The sequence below is a fragment of the Anabrus simplex genome, chromosome 3 (assembly GCF_040414725.1).
Source record: "Anabrus simplex isolate iqAnaSimp1 chromosome 3, ASM4041472v1, whole genome shotgun sequence".
NCBI lineage: Eukaryota > Metazoa > Arthropoda > Insecta > Orthoptera > Tettigoniidae > Anabrus > Anabrus simplex.
The window spans coordinates 40,844,631-40,864,495 of NC_090267.1; the positions used below are offsets into that span (position 1 = coordinate 40,844,631).

At 41.7% G+C, this 19,865-nt stretch overlaps 1 protein-coding gene across 2 annotated transcripts in view; it reads left to right on the forward strand.

Moving 5' to 3' along the window:
- Window positions 1–19,865, forward strand: part of LOC136866630 (O-acyltransferase like protein-like) — an 84,625-nt gene that overhangs the window by 16,729 nt on the left and 48,031 nt on the right. For both annotated transcript variants that reach the window (XM_068226986.1, XM_068226987.1), the window contains exons 2-3: window positions 4,256–4,398; window positions 5,458–5,566. In XM_068226986.1, the coding sequence (XP_068083087.1) occupies window positions 4,256–4,398; window positions 5,458–5,566 (252 nt within the window). The remainder of the gene's footprint in view (window positions 1–4,255; window positions 4,399–5,457; window positions 5,567–19,865) is intronic.

Below are 19,865 nucleotides of genomic sequence, written 5' to 3' on the forward strand. Positions count from 1 at the left end.
ACTGCCCGTTTCCGTGCTCACAGTAACTCGCGTTCAATCGGCGCGGAACGATCTATACAGACTCGCAGCTCTGACTTACAGTGAATGAGATACTGACTATTGAAATGAATTGAGGTTCGTTCCAGTCATTCGTATTTATAGATGACAGGCCCCTCCGCTTGGCCAATAGAGAGAGGGTTGTTTCCGTCTATCGGCACTTAGAAGTCGATTTGGATGTTTTAACTTATCCCACTTAATAGTCTGGTAATAAACACTCCCGTGTCGTAATCTTATTCAAATCCGATCGTAGATAACGAAGGTATCACTGGATTTCTGTCCACCACTTTTCGTGCGCTAAATGGTGCCCATGTTTGCGTGGTATCTTCTGACCAATAGCAATCTAGCGGTGGATGATTCCTAGAATTTGATACCTTAATTCACCAAACATACATTCAATTAACATAGGGATGATATCTAAAACTTCCCATCTTTGCAATTCGATGATTGGAATATTTTAATTATAATTACTTTAGGAAACACCTGGAGTTCAAATTTTACTATGTCATGTTGGCGCATCTGTGGCGTTATAGAATTTTTGTCATTGGTCAAAACTGCAGCGATTATTTTGAATATTTGTTCTTGCCAACTTGACAACACATTTACCTGGTGACACGGGAAACTTTGTTGCGACACTTTTTAGTACTGGTGACGTAGGGCGAGCAGCCTGGTCCTGCAATATACCGTCCGTCACTTCCTTGTAGCAATCAGCCCCTTTGTATTGAGTTTTCCCCTTTATAATTTCGTAACCAATGGGGCTGCTATCTCGTTTACCTGTCGTGCAGATAAACCTCTTATTTTTCGTCATCGAAAGGCCCATCCCTTCTGCTGGCCTAATCTCACTGCCTGCACCTTGTCGCCTGTAGACTTTGCAGATGTTGAAATCTTTCGTCAGCCCAAGTCATTTCCACTGCGTATTTCATTGTTTCAATATCCATCAATTTACTTCACTATATCAAATCATGATTAATTATAATCCACCCCACACGGGTATAATATATCATATCTGTATCTTTCTTACTGTGCCGGGCTATAAGTTCTACTCTTCATTCTACCTTCGGTCCTTAATTTTCCTCGTACTTTTCTTTTACATTTATGTTTTTGTTAATTGTTGTTTATCTACAGTTATTTTGTCAGTTTTTAATTTTCTTCGGCTTCTTTTGTTATTATTGGACTTTTCTTCAATGTTCTTTCAATTTTTTAAAGTTTGCATTGTGCTAAACTATTGTAAACATATTTTTCACTGTGGAACAGTGTAATCCGGCATCTCGCTGTTTTGGTTTCCCAAATAAATAAATAAATAAATAAATAAATAAATAAATAAATAAATAAATAAATAAATACATAAATAAATAGATTATCTTTGGTAAACGTATAGCAAAACTAGCTGGTATTTGACACAATTTTTATTACAAAAATCTTAGCTACAGATAATCGTTGATACAGAGAAACTTTGCTGCAGATAATATTTGGTTTTATCCCAGTAAGCTGAAGCTTCCTCATCAGTTCAAAAATACGAAGTTGAGGAGACAGAACTCCTAGATATTATTAGGTAAGTTCAGACTGGCCATGGCTTAGCGTTTTCATAAAGTTCACTCTGAAGAGAACGCTAAAACTATTTAGCATGACACACGCTGCCCTTACTCTAAGGGGAAGAAATAACAATACAGGAACCAGTATGTTCTAGAACACAGGGACAGAAATTCATACTAGACGGTCGTAGAATAAGAAAGAAAAATGAAATATTAAATAGAAATGGCAGCACTTAAAATAAGTTGGGATACCGAACATACAAGAAATCCCGTGACATGATTTGCCATAACCTAATGGGTTAGAAGGCCCAATGACAAAGACGGTAAGCCATGCTTCGTTAGTTACTAAGACGGAAAGAAATTACTAGTCAAAACTTAGGAGGAAAATTGAGAAAACTAAGAAAGGTTATTCATCAAAAAGCAAGGTGAATAAGTGAAATGAGTGTACACACTCGTACATCCTAATTACATGTTACCAACTCTAACTGTTACATCCTAGAGGAGAACGTTTGTATCTTCCTGTCGCCACATACAATAGAGTTCAGAAGTCAGTCCGCCTACCTTACATGCTGCCGCAGCATGTCCGTAGTCTCCTATGAGGAGAACCTCACTTGTCATTCACTCAACAAAGATCGAGATAGATCATAATGTCCAGGATTACAAGTAATATTAGGGACGAGTTGGGCGCTGATTGGGTGGTTTGAATAGAACAGACCGTAGTTGCAACTAAGAAACAAAAGACATAAAACATTTCTGTGCCAACCCTAAAACAGTAGCAATTATCTACTAAGTTTTACACAATCCAAGCTCCGAAGTAAAAAGTAGAAACATGAAAATCAAATTGGGAAGGAGTGACATGTAATAGCAATCGGATAAAGGCCTATATTAGTGTCGAATACATATTTTTGAGGTCACTGAGATGAACAGTGACACTCCGGATGCCGTTTAAGTTCAAATTCAGCCCGAATCGTCATGAGGGTGAGAAGAGGTGAAAATGAAAATGTAAAAGGAGACCAAAATTAAGAATGTATTTTTATATGCTCGAGAATAGCTCTCAATCAGACTTGGTTGGGAAAGTGGAAGATACTCGTAGCACCCGTAGGGGAGGTAGTAAGACGTAACAGTAATCGAAAGCGACCGATATTAGTACAGATCTGGCAGTTTTCTGGGCGCTGAAGTGAATTGTGACACTCTGGATTACGTTTATGTCCCAAGTTCATCTCAATCAGCAATGGGTGAGTGGGGGTTTGAGAGAAGAGATGAAAAAGTAAATGTCTGAAATGACCGAGGTTAGTGTTGAACCCACCTTTTCCGGGCTCACAAGACTGATTTGAGAAAGTCCCAGAGGGTAATTGGATTCGTGAACATCATACACGTAGGTAGACGTGTAAATACATAAGAGTTCTCACTTATATGTATTATTTATTTGGAAGTATAAACTACTTCCTAGACTATCTGTGCTGCCACAAGGCCAACGTTCAATGTAAAACAAAATAGTCTCTAAATGAAACATAGTCTTAAACACAACGGTAACTCTAAAACCACAAAATTTGTAATATATCAATAAATGTCATAACAATGAAATCTAAATCAAATCACTTCACACATAATTAACAGGTAATATATAAGTTATCCTAAAATTAAACATTTTAAATGTACGCGGGTACTGCCGCGTTCTACAGCCAGTTAATATTATAAAACTAGGCCGTGAAGCAGCAATAAGTGCCATATTTTATGTCTGTTAAACATTTGGGGAGGGACATCATTATTTTATGCTATATTCTAAATTAAATATAAGTTATGAATAACAGTAATAAAATCCCTACCTCACCCTGTGTAATAATCAGCAATTATCTGAAGGAAGTTATTGAAGGTAACATAACATAACATAACATAACATAACATAACATAACATAACATAACATAACATAACATAACATAACATAACATAACATAACATAACATAACATAACATAACATAACATAACATAACATAACATAACATAACATAACATAACATAACATAACATAACATAACATAACATAACATAACATAACATAACATAACATAACATAACATAACATAACATAACATAACATAACGAAAACTTTCTATCCGAACCACTCTAAGGTGAAGTGAATTTCTGAAAGATGTCGAAACTAGTTCGAAAAAGTTCCGATGTGAAGCAAAACAACGTAAGCATACCGTACTCGGAAGTAACCTCAAAGTTCAACGTCAATTTACGTTGGTACTGCTTTGCTGCAGTACCACAGCTAACCTGGCCATCTAAAACTGGGTCTAGACCGAAAATGCTTTGTTATAAATTTCAAATACCCATAGTTTCAGAGATCTATGAATGTGTGCTTGCAGGCACGTATTACACTCCACACATTCGCCTTTTTGGCTGGGTTTTCCAATAGAACGCTTCCTCCATCCATATGTATAATAAACGCCGTCTTGTATACCATATTTCCTTTATCGTCTTACCACATTTTAAAATTTTGTAGCAATGATTATGTACCACCCGAATCGGAGTTATTCCGATTTTACCATCTTGAAATTCAACATTCCATGTGCAACATTCAGATAGTTTGTAGAATGCTGTAACGTTGTGTCACAACTGGCTATACAATACGGTAGAAACTGGTCACTTGTTCTGTGAGTTGGCATAACTTATTTCTTACAGGTATTGTGAACAGCATTCTGAACGCTACACCATTCAGAATTCTTAGCCGCCTATCGTATAGCATGTACCTGACTCACGTGATGATCAACCTGTTCGTCAGTTCTCGAATACGAAGTCCTTTCTGGCTAGACGAATTTCAACTGGTAAGTTTCCTTTCGTTCATTGAACTTTTGGTTACCTGAAGCTAACTGAGCACTCCCCATCCCACTCCTATCTATTAATCAGCGTAAAACATTTGCCACTTAAGCGGCACTTGCGTAGTAATATCCCATTGAAAAGAGTTCGAGGGAGAGTGTTCTACCTCGAGCTCCTGATGTTATCAGCAACATCGTTATGAAACAAATTATACTGCTAGCTTCAGGAAAGAGTACTTATTTAAATGGTGTAATTATATATTTGGAAACAACTTCAAATATATTTGTTATGGAGTTCTGTGGATTTGCAGAGGTGAAAGAAGGTGCGGGCTGGAATAGGTTTCAACTACAAAATTAAAGTTAATTTAAAACTTTAACAAAGGTTATATTTTCAACAGACAACAAGGTTTAACAATTTTCATATAGACTTTCAAAACTCAACAAATAATATAAGACAGCAAGAAGCCAAAATCAGGTACAAAGAAATTACAAGATTTCGGGGGTTATTACCAAAAACTGGGCTTCAAGCCCGAAGTATAATTCCTGAGCTCACAGCTCACAAGTACCATTGCTGAAGGGCATAAAACCCCTAAGTACAAGGAGCACTTGCGCCTAATTACAGTGTTAAGAAAAAGCGCAGACCCGCTCTCAATTTGACAAGCCTATCAAAGGCTACGACAAACTTCATTTCTATCTGCCCTTAAGGCACACCAAGAAACAGGGGTATTGATACCCAACCTACAGGGCCTTTACATGAGGAAAATAAAACATCAGGTTAAGTTACTGGCCCATAATACAACCTAGAATTGGCGAATGCGTATGCGTGTGGGGGTGAGAGTGGCTGTGAATGAGTGTGTATGCAGAGGTATGAGTGAAGGTATAAATGACTGGGTCATCTTACTCTAATATATGTATTGTATAAATTAATATAATTATTAATCTAGGAGTATGCGTTTGGAGTGTAAATATGTAAATTTAAAATTGTCAACACTATGTAAATATTCAGTAGAGTTTATGTGGGGATGGAGGCACCACTTGTTTACTAACAGTGAATTACAATTTCTTCAGGTGTATTACTTTCTGGCAGATATGGCAATAATCGTAATGGCGTCCGTGGTATTGTACATGATGTATGAAGCTCCCAGTCTGACTATCACGACGATAATCTTCCGGAAAGGTGAGTGCTTACCTCATTATTGTACAATATTTTTTACTTTTCTTCCTTTCAAGGCAACGTCATGCAGAAAAAACACATTGCCCGTCTTAAAGCTGTCTGACAGTAATAGCAGGCTCTGTGATCTGGGCAACGCTGTGAACAGAAAGTAGAGTAAACATCATCTTCCATGGTAGTGATGGCAAAACAAATTGCATGACCGTATTAATTAATTAAAATTGTCAACACTATGTAAATATTCAGTAGAGTTTATGTGGGGATGGAGGCACCACTTGTTTACTAACTACTAATGCTGCCATTTGTCGGGGCTTACCGAAACTAAAACACTAAATGAACAGCAGTTCGCAAACATGGCTAAAACTGCAACACATGAATCAATCACAATATTTTAAATTTCGTTGTGTGTTGTGTTTGAGTCATCAGTCCATAGACTGGTTTGATGCAGCCCTCCATGCCACCCTATCCTGTGCTAACATTTTCATTTCTACGTAACTATTGCATCCTACATCTGCTCTAATCTGTATGTCATATTCATACCTTGGTCTACCCCTACCGTTCTTACCACCTACACTTCCTTCAAAAACCAACTGAACAAGTCCTGGGTGTCTTAAGATGTGTCCTATCATTCTATCTCTTCTTCTCGTCAAATTTAGCCAAATCGATCTCCTCTCACCAATTCGATTCAGTATCTCTTCATTCGTGATTCGATCTATCCATCTCACCTTCAGCATTCTTCTGTAACACCACATTTCAAAAGCTTCTATTCTCTTTCTTTCTGAGCTAGTTATCGTCCATGTTTCACTTCCATACAATGCCACGCTCCACACGGAAGTCTTCGAAAACATATTTCTAATTCCGATATCAATGTTTGAAGTGAGCAAATTTCTTTCCTTAAGAAAGCTCTTCCTTGCTTGTGCTAGTCTGCATTTTATGTCCTCCTTACTTCTGCCATCGTTAGTGTACTTTACTACCCAAGTAACAATATTCATCTACTTCCTTTAAGACTTCATTTCCTAATCTAATATTTCCTATATCACCTGCCTTCGTTCGACTGCACTCCATTACTTTTGTTTTGGACTTATTTATTTTCATCTTGTACTCCTTACCCAAGACTTCATCCATACCATTCTGCAACTTCTCGAGATCTTCTGCAGTCTCAGATAAAATAACAATATCATCGGCAAATCTCAAGGTTTTGATTTCCTCTCCTTGGACTGTGATTCTCTTTCCAAATTTCTCTTTGATTTCCTTTACTGCCTGTTCTATGTAAACATTGAAAAGGAGAGGGGACAAACTGCAGCCTTGCCTCACTCCTTTCTGGATTGCTGCTTCTTTTTCAAAGCCCTCGATTCTTATCACTGCAGACTGATTTTTATACAGGTTGTATATAATTCTTCGTTCTCGGAATCTGATCCCTATCATCCTCAGAATCATAAATAGCTTGTTCCAATCAACATTATCGAATGCCTTTTCTAGATCTACGAATGCCATGTACGTGGGCTTGTCCTTCTTGATTCGATCCTCTAAGATCAGACGTAAAGTCAGGATTGCTTCACGTGTTCCTACATTTCTCCTGAAGCCAAATTGATCTTCTCCCAACTCAGCTTCAACTCGTTTTTCCATTCTTCTGTAAATAATACGTGTTAAAATTTTGCAGGCCTGAGATACTAAACTAATGGTGCGGTAGTTTTCACACCTGTCAGCACCGGCTTTCTTGGGAATAGGTATAACAACATTCTGCCGAAAATCGGATGGGACTTCTCCTGTCTCATACATCCTGCACACTAAATGAAATAACCTTACCATGCTGGTTTCTCCTAAGGCAGTCAGTAGTTCAGAGGGAATATCATCAATTCCAGGTGCCTTGTTCCTATTCAGGTCACTCACAGCTCTGTCAAACTCTGACCTCAAAACTGGGTCTCCCATTTCATCAGCATCAACAGCCTCTTCATGTTCCAGAACCAAATTATCTACATCGTTACCTTGATACAACTGTTGGATATGCTCCTGCTATCTTTCTGCTTTGTCTTCTTTCCCTAGAAGTGGCTTTCCATCTGAGCTCTTAATATTCATGCACCTAGATTTCCATTCTCCAAAGGTTTCCTTGATTTTCCTGTATGCAGCATCTACCTTTCCCAAGACCATACAGTCTTCGACATCCTTGCACTTCTCCTTCAGCCATTCTTCCTTAGCTACCTTATATCCACTTGATTCTTTAATCGTCTGTATTCTTTTCTGCCCTCTTCATTTCTAGCATTCTTGTATTTTCGTCGTTCATCAATCAGGTCTAGTATCTCCTGAGTTATCCACTGATCCTTAGTTGATCTTTTCTTCCTTCCTAACATTTCTTCAGCCGCCCTACTGACTTCATTTTTCATGACTCTCCACTCTTCCTCTATTGTGTTTCCTTCAGCCTTTTCATTTAGTCCTTGTGCAACATGTTCCTTGAAACAATCTCTCACACTCTTTTCTTTCAACTTGAGTAGTATAATAGGGGGATTCGGGCGCCTTCTCCTCCTCCCGCGGCGCGGGAAATTTTAATTTTGGCGGGAGATTTAAATTTTGGCGGGAGATTTGAATTTGTAAACAATGCCACGTGCTTTTTGACAGCTGTCATCGACAACAACGCATCGCTAACCTCACTGCTGCCATCTTGACGGGCCTAAACCTCAGTAGGGCCAACTTAACCTAACTAGCGTGAGGTAAACAAAGCCACGTGTTTTTGACAGCCACGCGCTTTTTGACAGACAACAACGCATCGCTAACCTCAGAACTGCCATCTTGACGGGCCTAAACCTCAGTAGTGCCAACTTAACCTAACTAGCGCGAGGTAAACAAAGCCACGTGCTTTTTGACAGCCACGTGCTTTTTTGACAACTGTCACTTAACTTAACTAGCGTGAGGTAAACAAAGCCACGTGTTTTTTGACAGCCACGTGCTTTTTGACAGACAACAACGCATCGCGAACCTCAGTACTGCCATCTTGACGGGCCTAAACCTCAGTAGTGCCAACTTAACCTAACTAGCGCGAGGTAAACAAAGCCACGTGCTTTTTGACAGCCACGTGCTTTTTTGACAGCTGTCACTTAATCTAACTAGCGCGAGGTAAACAAAGCCACGTGTTGTTTGACAGCCACGTGCTTTTTGACAGACAACAACGCATCGCTAACCTCAGTACTGCCATCTTGGCGGGCCTAAACCTTAGTGCTACCAACTTAACCTCAATAGCGTGAGATAAACAAATCCACGTGCAGCTGTCATCCGCCATCTTTAATCACCATGCTGCCCTCTTTAGCTACTTACCTTTGAAATGTGGTACGTCACAGCTGTCATCCGCCATCTTGCATCGCAAACCTCAGTGCTGCACTCTATGTAGTGGCGGCAAATTCCACGTGCTCTTGTTTGGAAACAAAGCTACGTGCAGCTGTCATCCGCCATCTTTAATCCATAGAGCACCGTGCTGCCCTCTTTAGCTACTTACCTTTGACAGCTGTCATCCGCCACCTTGCATCGCAAACCTCAGTGCTGCACTCTATGTAGTGGCGGCAAATTCCACGTGCTCTTGTTTGGAAACAAAGCCACGTGCAGCTGTCATCCGCCATCTTTAACCACCGTGCTGCCCTATTTAGCTACTTACCTTTGAAATGAGGTACGTCACAGCTGTCATCCGCCATCTTGCATCGCAAACCTCAGTGCTGCACTCTATGTAGTGACGGCAAATTCCACGTGCTCTTGTTTGGAAACAAACCTATGCGCTTTTTTGTCAGCTATCATCCGCCATCTTTAATCCAGAGAGCGCCGTGCTGCCCTCTATGTGGTGGTGGTAAATTCTACAAGCTTTACAAACCCATGTGCTTTTCTGACAGCAGTCAACCGCCAGAGAGCAACGTGCTGCCCTCTTTATGCCGGTGGCAAATTCTACGTGCATTTTGACAGCTGTCATCCGCAAGAGAGCACCGTGCTGCCATCTTTAGCTAGATACCTGTGGTGGCGGCAAATTCCACGTGCTCTTGTTTAGTAAACAAAGCCACGTGCAGCTGTCGTCCGCCATCTTTAATCAATAGAGCACTGTGCTGCGGGTAATTTCGTCAGCTGTCATCCGCCATCTTTAATCTACAGAACACCGTGCTGCTCTCTGTAGTAGCGGGCAATTTGAAAAGTCCTGTTAGCTATCATCCGCCATCTTTAATCAAGAGAGCACCGTGCTGCCCTCTTTAGCTAGATACCTTTGGTGACGGCAAATTCCACGTGCTCTTGTTTAGTAAACAAAGCCACGTGCAGCTGTCATCCGCCATCTTAAATCAACAGAGCACCGTGCTGCGGGCAATTTCGTCAGCTGTCATCCGCCATCTTTAATCTACAGAACACCGTGCTGCCCTCTTTATGGCTACTACCTTAAGCACGTAGTAGCGGGCAATTTGAAAAGTTCTGTTAGCTATCATCCGCCATCTTTAATCAAGAGAGCACCGTGCCGCCCTCTATGTGGTGGCGGCAAATTCCACGCGCTCTTGTTTGGAAACAAACTCGCGTGCTTTTTTGACAGCTACCATCCGCCCTGCTCTCTGCAGTAGCGGGTAATTTGAAAAGTTCTGTTAGCTGTCATACGCCATCTTTGAGCACCGTGCTGCTATCTATGTGGTGGCAGCAATTTCCACGTGCTTTACAAACTCACGCGCAGCTGTCATCCGCCATCTTACATCGCAAACCTCAGTGCTACACTCTTTAGTTGAAAAATGGTGGTGGATAATTTAAAAAGAAAAATTCTACAGCAGCCATCTCTCGACGCTAATTGCACAAGATGGTGGCTATACATGACTCCCTAAAGGTTCTTATGCAAGATGATCGCTATACATAGACGCCCTTGGGATGCTTACGCAAGATGGCGGTTATACAAGGCTCCTTATGAGACACCCTAGGGATGCTTGCGCGAGATGGTGGTTGCTCTTATGAGGCGGCTTAAGGATCCTTGGCTAGAGACGCCCTAAGGATGCTTGCGCAAGATGGCGCACGCAAGATGGCCAGTACTCGATACAACATGTGATCAGAACATTGAGTGATGTGTTCAGAACACAAAATAAGTAGAATCGAACACTGTACTCGATACAACATGTGATTAAAACATTGTCTGGTGTGTTCAGAACACTACATAAGTAGAATCGAACGCTGTATTAGGGGATACCTTTGTTCTAAGAAGATCAGATTGAAACATAACAAGACTAGAATTGAACACTGCACTCGATGTCGTTACATGTGATCAGAACAATGATTGATGTGTTCAGATCACTAAACAAGTAGGACCGAACACTGTACAACATGTTAGGGGATACCTTTGTTCTAAGAAGATCAAATTGAAACATAACAAGACTAGAATTGAACACAGCACTCGATACAACATGTAATCAGAACATTGATTGATGTGTTCAGATCACTAAACAAGTAGACCCGAACACTGTACAACATGTTAGGGGATACCTTTGTTCTAAGAAGATCAGATTGAAACATAACAAGACTAGAATTGAACACTGCACTCGATACAACATGTAATCAGAACATTGATTGATGTGTTCAGATCACTAAACAAGTAGAACCGAACACTGTACAACATGTTAGGGGATACCTTTGTTCTAAGAAAATTAGATTGAAACTAACAAGACTAGAATCGAACACTGCACTCGATGTCGTTAACCTTAACATGTGATCCGATACAACATGTTAGGGGATACCTTTGTCCTAAGAACCGAACACTGTACAACATGTTAGGGGATACCTTTGTTTAGATTGAAACTAACAAGACTAGAATCGAACACTGCACTCGATGTCGTTAACCTTAACATGTGATCCGATACAACATGTTAGGGGATACCTTTGTTCTAAGAAAATTAGATTGAAACATAGCAAGCCTAGAATCGAACACTGTAAGAACATTGTTTGATATGTTCAGTACAACTTCAATGATTTACATAGTGTAAAACACGCACTGTGCACATATCGCATAGCTATCTCGCCTATCACGAAAATCAAAAAAAAAAAAACACTGTGCACATATCGCATAGCTAACACTTCAAATGATTTGCTTAGTACGAAAATTAAAATAATCTATACCGCGTAGCTAACTCGTTCATCACACTGCCAAGACGATTAGTAATTGTGAATACACTCATACGAAAATCAAGAAAGCACACTGCGTAGCCAACTCGCTCGGGTCACTCGCTTAGTAATTGCAACACTGATACACACACGGATAAGAATGTTGCGAGATACTACATACTTACATGTTAAAAAAATATTGGGGGTGAAAGATCATAAATTATATGTACACATGTTGTCTCCTCCAAGTTGTAAGATGAAATAGACGCAGTACTGCAAGTTTCCGCTCTAGCTAGCGAACGGAAGTAGCATGATATCTCAGCAAAAAAAAAAAAAAAAAAAAAAAAAATATGCGTGAGCTTGCAAGTCAGACACAATGATGGATACCGCGATTCAAATCCTAGCAACTTATGCCGTCAGGAAGGGCATCCGGCGAGCATCTAGCTGTAAATCCCCGATTCTCATGTTAGAAGTTGTAAAACATTCTTAATCCCAGTTCTTTGACGTCAGGAAGGGCAACCAGTCGAAAACAATAGTGTATGATGTACGAGGCTGGATACAGCCAGTTTTGCGTCAGGAACGACAACTAGTCTTAAAACAAATTCTTGCGATTTAAAATCTTAGTTTTGCGTCAGGAAGGGCATCCGGCTGTAAAAGAATAGTTCACGATACAGCGATTTAAAATCTAAGAAGAGCATCTAGCTGTAAATCCCCGATTCTCGTGTTAGAATTTGTCAAACAGATTCTTAATCCGAGTTCTTTGACGTCAGGAAGGGCAACCGGTTGAAAACAATAGTGTATGATGTAAGAGGCTAGATACTGCCAGTTGTGCGTCAGGAAGGGCAACTCAACAAATTCTTGCGATTTAAAATCTTAGTTTTGCGTCAGGATGGGCATCCGGCTGTAAAACAATAGTTCGAGATACAGCGATTTAAAATCTAAGAAGAGCATCTAGCTGTAAACCCCCGATTCTCGTGTTAGAAGTTGTCAAACAGATTCTTAATCCGAGTTCTTTGACGTCAGGAAGGGCAACCTGTCGAAAACAATAGTGTATGATGTAAGAGCTTGTATACTACCAGTTTTGCGTCAGGAAGGGCAACTCAACAAATTCTTGCGATTTAAAATCTTAGTTTTGCGTCAGGAAGGGCATCCGGCTGTAAAACAATAGTTCGTGATACAGCGATTTAAAATCTAAGAAGAGCATCTAGCTGTAAATCCCCGATTCTCGTGTTAGAAGTTGTCAAACAGATTCTTAATCCGAGTTCTTTGACGTCAGGAAGGGCAACCGGTCGAAAACAATAGTGTATGATGTAAGAGGCTAGATACTGCCAGTTTTGCGTCAGGAAGGGCAACTAGTCTTAAAACAAATTCTTGCGATTTAAAATCTTAGTTTTGCGTCAGGAAGGGCATCCGGCTGTAAGACAATAGTTCGTGATACAGCGATTTAAAATCTAAGAAGAGCATCTAGCTGTAAACCCCCGATTCTCGTGTTAGAAGTTGTAAAACAGATTCTTAATCCGAGTTCTTTGACGTCAGGAAGGGCAACCGGTCGATAAGAATAGTGTTTGATGTAAGAGGCTAGATACTGCTAGTTTTGCGTCAGGAATGGCAACTCAACAAATTCTTGCGATTTAAAATCTTAGTTTTGCGTCAGGAAGGGCATCCAGCTGTAAAACAATAGTTCATGATACAGCGATTTAAAATCTAAGAAGAGCATCTAGCTGTAAATCCCCGATTCTCGTGTTAGAAGTTGTAAAACAGATTCTTAATCCGAGTTCTTTGACGTCAGGAAGGGTAACCGGTCGAAAACAATTATCGAACACGCATCGCGAAGGCAAGAGTGTGCAGCGATATGCATGTTTAGACTTGCGGATTACGAAAGAAACATAACAAGACTTGAGTCTTAAAAAAATTCTTGCGATTTAAAATCCTAGTTTTGTGTCAGGAAGGGCATCCGGCTGTAAAACAATTGTTCGTGATACAGCGATTTAAAATCTAAGAAAAGCATCTAGCTGTAAATCCCCGATTCTCGTGTTAGAAGATGTAAAACAGATTCTTAATCCGAGTTCTTTGACGTCAGGAAGTGCAACTGGTCGAAAACAATAGTGTATGATGTAAGAGCTTAGATACTACCAGTTTTGCGTCAGGAAGGGCAACTCAACAAATTCTTGCGATTTAAAATCTTAGTTTTGCGTCAGGAAGGGCATCCGGCTGTAAAACAATAGTTCGTGATACAGCGATTTAAAATCTAAGAAGAGCATCTAGCTGTAAATCCCCGATTCTCGTGTTAGAAGTTGTCAAACAGATTCTTAATCCGAGTTCTTTGACGTCAGGAAGGGCAACCTGTCGAAAACAATAGTGGATGTAAGAGGCTAGATACTGCCAGTTTTGCGTCAGGAAGGGCAACTAGTCTTAAAACAAATTCTTGCGATTTAAAATCTTAGTTTTGCGTCAGGAAGAGCATCCGGCTGTAAAACAGTAGTTCGTGATACAGCGATTTAAAATCTAAGAAGAGCATCTAGCTGTAAACCCCCGATTCTCGTGTTAGAAGTTGTCAAACAGATTCTTAATCCGAGTTCTTTGACGTCAGGAAGGGCAACCGGTCGAAAACAATAGTGTATGATGTAAGAAGCTAGATACTGCTAGTTTTGCGTCAGGAAGGGCAACTCAACAAATTCTTGCGATTTAAAATCTTAGTTTTGCGTCAGGAAGGGCATCCAGCTGTAAAACAATAGTTCATGATACAGCGATTTAAAATCTAAGAAGAGCATCTAGCTGTAAATCCCCGATTCTCGTGTTAGAAGTTGTAAAGCAGATTCTTAATCCGAGTTCTTTGACGTCAGGAAGGGTAACCGGTCGAAAACAATTATCGAACGCGCATCGCGAAGGCAAGAGTGTGCAGCGATATGCATGTTTAGACTTGCGGATTACGAAAGAAACATAACAAGACTTGAGACTTAAAACAAATTCTTGCGATTTAAAAATCTTAGTTTTGTGTCAGGAAGGGCATCCGGCTGTAAAACAATAGTTCGTGATACAGCGATTTAAAATCTAAGAAGAGCATCTAGCTGTAAATCCCCGATTCTCGTGTTAGAAGTTGTCAAACAGATTCTTAATCCTAGTTCTTTGACGTCTCATAAGAGCAACCACCATCTCGCGCAAGCATCCCTAGGGTGTCTCATAAGGAGCCTTGTATAACCGCCATCTTGCGTAAGCATCCCAAGGGCGTCTATGTATAGCGATCATCTTGCATAAGAATCTTTAAGAAGTCATGTATAGCCACCATCTTGTGCAATTAGCGTCGAGAGATGGCTGCTGTAGAATTTTTCTTTTTAAATTATCCACCACCATTTTGCAACTAAAGAGTGTAGCACTGAGGTTTGCGATGTAAGATGGCGGATGACAGCTGCGCGTGAGTTTGTAAAGCACGTGGAATTTGCCGCCACAACATAGATAGCAGCACGGTGCTCAAAGATGGCGTATGACAGCTAACAGAACTTTTCAAATTACCCGCTACTACAGAGAGCAGGGCGGATGGTAGCTGTCAAAAAAGCTCGTGAGTGTGTTTCCAAACAAGAGCGCGTGGAATTTGCCGCCACCACATAGAGGGCGGCACGGTGCTCTCTTGATTAAAGATGGCGGATGATAGCTAACAGAACTTTTCAAATTGCCCGCTACTACGAGCTTAAGGTAGTAGTCATAAAGAGGGCAGCACGGTGTTCTGTAGATTAAAGATGGCGGAAGACAGCTGACAAAATTGCCCGCAGCACGGTGCTCTGTTGATTTAAGATGGCGGATGACAGCTGCACGTGGCTTTGTTTACTAAACAAGAGCACGTGGAATTTACCGCGACCACAGGTATCTAGCTAAAGAGGGCAGCACGGTGCTCACTTGATTAAAGATGGCGGATGATAGCTTACAGGACTTTTCAGATTGCCCGCTACTACAGAGAGCAGCACGGTGTTCTGTAGATTAAAGATGGCGGATGACAGCTGACGAAATTACCCGCAGCACAGTGCTCTATTGATTAAAGATGGCGGACGACAGCTGCACGTGGCTTTGTTTACTAAACAAGAGCACGTGGAATTTGCCGCCACCACAGGTATCTAGCTAAAGATGGCAGCACGGTGCTCTCTTGCGGATGACAGCTGTCAAAAAGCACGTAGAATTTGCCACCGGTATAAAGAGGGCAGCACGTTGCTCTCTGGCGGTTGACAGCTGTCAGAAAAGCACATGGGTTTGTAAAGCGTGTAGAATTTACCACCACCACATAGATGGCAGCACGGTGCTCTCTGGATTAAAGATGGCGGATGATAGCTGACAAAAAAGCGCATAGGTTTGTTTCCAAACAAGAGCACGTGGAATTTGCCGTCACTACATAGAGTGCAGCACTGAGGTTTGCGATGCAAGATGGCGGATGACAGCTGTGACGTACCACATTTCAAAGGTAAGTAGCTAAAGAGGGCAGCACGGTGATTAAAGATGGCGGATGACAGCTGCACGTGGCTTTGTTTCCAAACAAGAGCACGTGGAATTTGCCGCTACTACATAGAGTGCAGCACTGAGGTTTGCGATGCAAGATGGCGGATGACAGCTGTCAAAGGTAAGTAGCTAAAGAGGGCAGCACGGTGCTCTATGGATTAAAGATGGCGGATGACAGCTGCACGTAGCTTTGTTTCCAAACAAGAGCACGTGGAATTTGCCGCCACTACATAGAGTGCAGCACTGAGGTTTGCGATGCAAGATGGCGGATGACAGCTGTGACGTACCACATTTCAAAGGTAAGTAGCTAAAGAGGGCAGCATGGTGATTAAAGATGGCGGATGACAGCTGCACGTGAATTTGTTTATCTCACGCTAGTGAGGTTAAGTTGGTAGCACTAAGGTTTAGGCCCGCCAAGATGGCAGCACTGCCGATGACAGGTGGCGAATTTTACATCCGAAGAGGGCAGCACAGTGCTCTGTAGTTTAAAGATGGCGGATGACAGCTGTCAAAAAAGCACGTGGCTGTCAAAGAAACACGTGGATTTGTTTATCTCGCGCTAGTTAGGTTAAGTTGGCACTACTGAGGTTTAGGCCCGTCAAGATGGCAGTACTGAGGTTAGCGATGCGTTGTTGTCTGTCAAAAAGCACGTGGCTGTCAAAAAACACGTGGCTTTGTTTACCTCGCGCTAGTTAGATTAAGTGACAGCTGTCAAAAAAGCACGTGGCTGTCAAAAAGCACGTGGCTTTGTTTACCTCGCGCTAGTTAGGTTAAGTTGGCACTACTGAGGTTTAGGCCCGTCAAGATGGCAGTACTGAGGTTAGCGATGCGTTGTTGTCTGTCAAAAAGCACGTGGCTGTCAAAAAACACGTGGCTTTGTTTACCTCACGCTAGTTAGGTTAAGTTGGCACTACTGAGGTTTAGGTCCGTCAAGATGGCAGCAGTGAGGTTAGCGATGCGTTGTTGTCGATGACAGCTGTCGAAAAGCACGTGGCTTTGTTTACAAATTCAAATCTCCCGCCAAAATTCAAATCTCCCGCCAAATTTCAAATTTCCCGCCAGAATTCAAATTTCATGCGCCGCGGGTGGAGGAGGAGGCGCCCGAATCCCCCTATTATACTACTAAGTTGTCTAGATCCCATCTTTTTGCATTCTTTCCTTTCTTCAATTTCTTCAACTTCAGATGGCATTTCATGACCAACAAGTTGTGGTCAGAGTCCATGTCTGCTCCTGGGAAAGTTTTGCAATCCAACACCTGGTTTCTGAATCTCTGCCTAATCATAATGAAGTCTATTTGATACCTTCCAGTGTCTGCAGGTCTCGTCCACGTATACAGCCATCGTTTGTGGTGTTTGAACCAAGTATTGGGAAGGACTAAATTATGATCAGTGCAGAATTCAACCAGCCGACTTCCTCTTTCGTTCCTTTGTCCCAATCCGAATTCTCCTACTGTACTACCTTCTCTTCCTTGGCCTACCACTGCATTCCAGTCTCCCATCACAATTAGATTCTCGTCACCTTTTACATATTGAATTAAATCTTCTATCTAATCATATATTCTTTCGATTTCTTCATCATCCGCTGAACTAGTAGGCATATAGACCTGCACTATTGTGGTGGGCATTGGTTTGGTGTCTATCTTGACAACAATAATTCTTTCACTATGCTGGTCGTAGTAGCTTATCTGCTGCCCTATTTTCTTATTCATTATTAAACCAACTCCTGCATTTCCCCAGTTTGATTTCGTGTTGATAATTCGGTAGTCGCCTGACCAAAAGTAATGTTCTTCCTGCCAACGTACTTCACTTATGCCAACTACATCTAACTTTAGTCTATCCGTCTCCCTTTTCAGATTCTCTAACCTACCACAACGATTCAAACTTCTAACATTCCACGCTCCGACTCGCAGAATGTCAGTATCCTTCTTCCTGATGATCGCCCCCTCTCGTGTAGTCCCCACCCGGAGATCCGAATGGGGGACTAGTTTACCTCCGGAATATTTTACCCGGGAGGAAGCCATCATCAGTACATCATTCATACAGAGAGAGCTGCATGTCCTCGGGAGGTAGTTACGGCTGTAGTTTTCCGTTGCTTTCAGCCGTGTAGCAGTATCAACACAGCTAAGCCATGTTGAGTATTATTACAAGGCCGTATCAGTCAATCATCTAGACTGCCGCCCTTGCAACTACCGAAAGGCTGCTACCCCCCTTTCGATGAACCATTCGTTATTCTGGTCTCTCAACAGATACCCATCCGATATGGTTGCACCTGCGGCTCGGCTATCTGCATCATTGGGACACGCAAGCCTCCCCACCGCGGCAAGGTCACATGGTTCGCAGAGGAGGTAAATTTCGTTACTAAATAATAATGTTAATGTACAGGTCCCAGGAATTAACCTGGGAGGAGTCCATGTGGCTTTTGTCATCACATGGCTCTGGGCAAATGGGAGTGAAACGCGTCGTTGCTTGTCATCTGCAACTATAACATATTGGGTTCAGCAAGAGAACCCAACTTAGCCTCTTTCACTCCAACTCCAGCATGTAACCTACAAGAGGTGTCCCTGTTAAACCGAGCAACCCAGTGGAAGGTTGGGTAACCAATCCCAGCGGGAAACTGGGTCGGTGAGCCGATCAGTGCTGGTGGCTTCAAGGCTTACAACCTTGATAGTTAAAAACCCGTTACCTTTTAGGTAACCACCATTACGACTCTCGTAATACTCGAAACATGGAGACAAAGAATATTCAGAAATGTACCCCAGGTGGTAAACAATCCACCCCCACACAGTCTGGGGCAAGCAGGTCATCGGATTCTGGGGAACCTGCACCTTCATGCTTCCCACTTCTATCTAATTCTGCTAAACGACAACCAAAGAGACACATCGAGTACTTTGCTACAATAAATATTAATTCCCTACTGAAGGTAGGTAAGCTCAAACAAACGCTTGACGTGCTGGAAAAGTACAAGGTTATGATAGCAGCGCTACAAGAGACTCGGTTTACCGACGAGGATACAATAGAGTCCGGAGTGTACAGAATCTACAAGGGGAAACCTGGTGAAAGAGTTATCAAGACACTTCCACAATTTGGTACTGGGTTTGCGGTACACCACAAGATGGTTGACCATATTTTAGATTTCACTTCACCTAACGGAAGGACCTCCGCGTTATCCTTCAGGTCTCGTAATAGAGCATACACAATCGTAAATTTCCACTCACCCACGAATGACACAAACCGTTCAAACCTGGAAAATGTAGAACAATGCTGGGCCACCTTAGAAGAAACTCTAGATATGATCCCTTCCCACCATTCCATCATACTCATGGGAGACTTCAATGCACAAGTCGGTAAGGAGTGGAAGTACCGGAAGATAGTAGGCCATTATCCAGCCCATAAGAGAACAAACAGAAATGGAGAACGTCTCATTGAACTCTGTGACAAGTACAACTTAGTCCTGAAATCAACAGCCTTCAAACGTCTACCTAGAAAGGCCAAAACCTGGAGGAGTCCAAATCCTATACTTGGTGAATTCCAGTTAGACCATGTTGCTATAGCACGGCAGCATCATACGGACATACAGAACGTCAAGGTATTACGAGGAGCCAACATAGATTCTGATCACTACCTTTCACTTGTTAAGATTAATATGCAACCCTTTAGAAAAACACCAACTCTCCAAAGTAGTCGTAAGATACCCAGGTTCAACACTCTGCGACTGCACGATGAGGATTGTGATT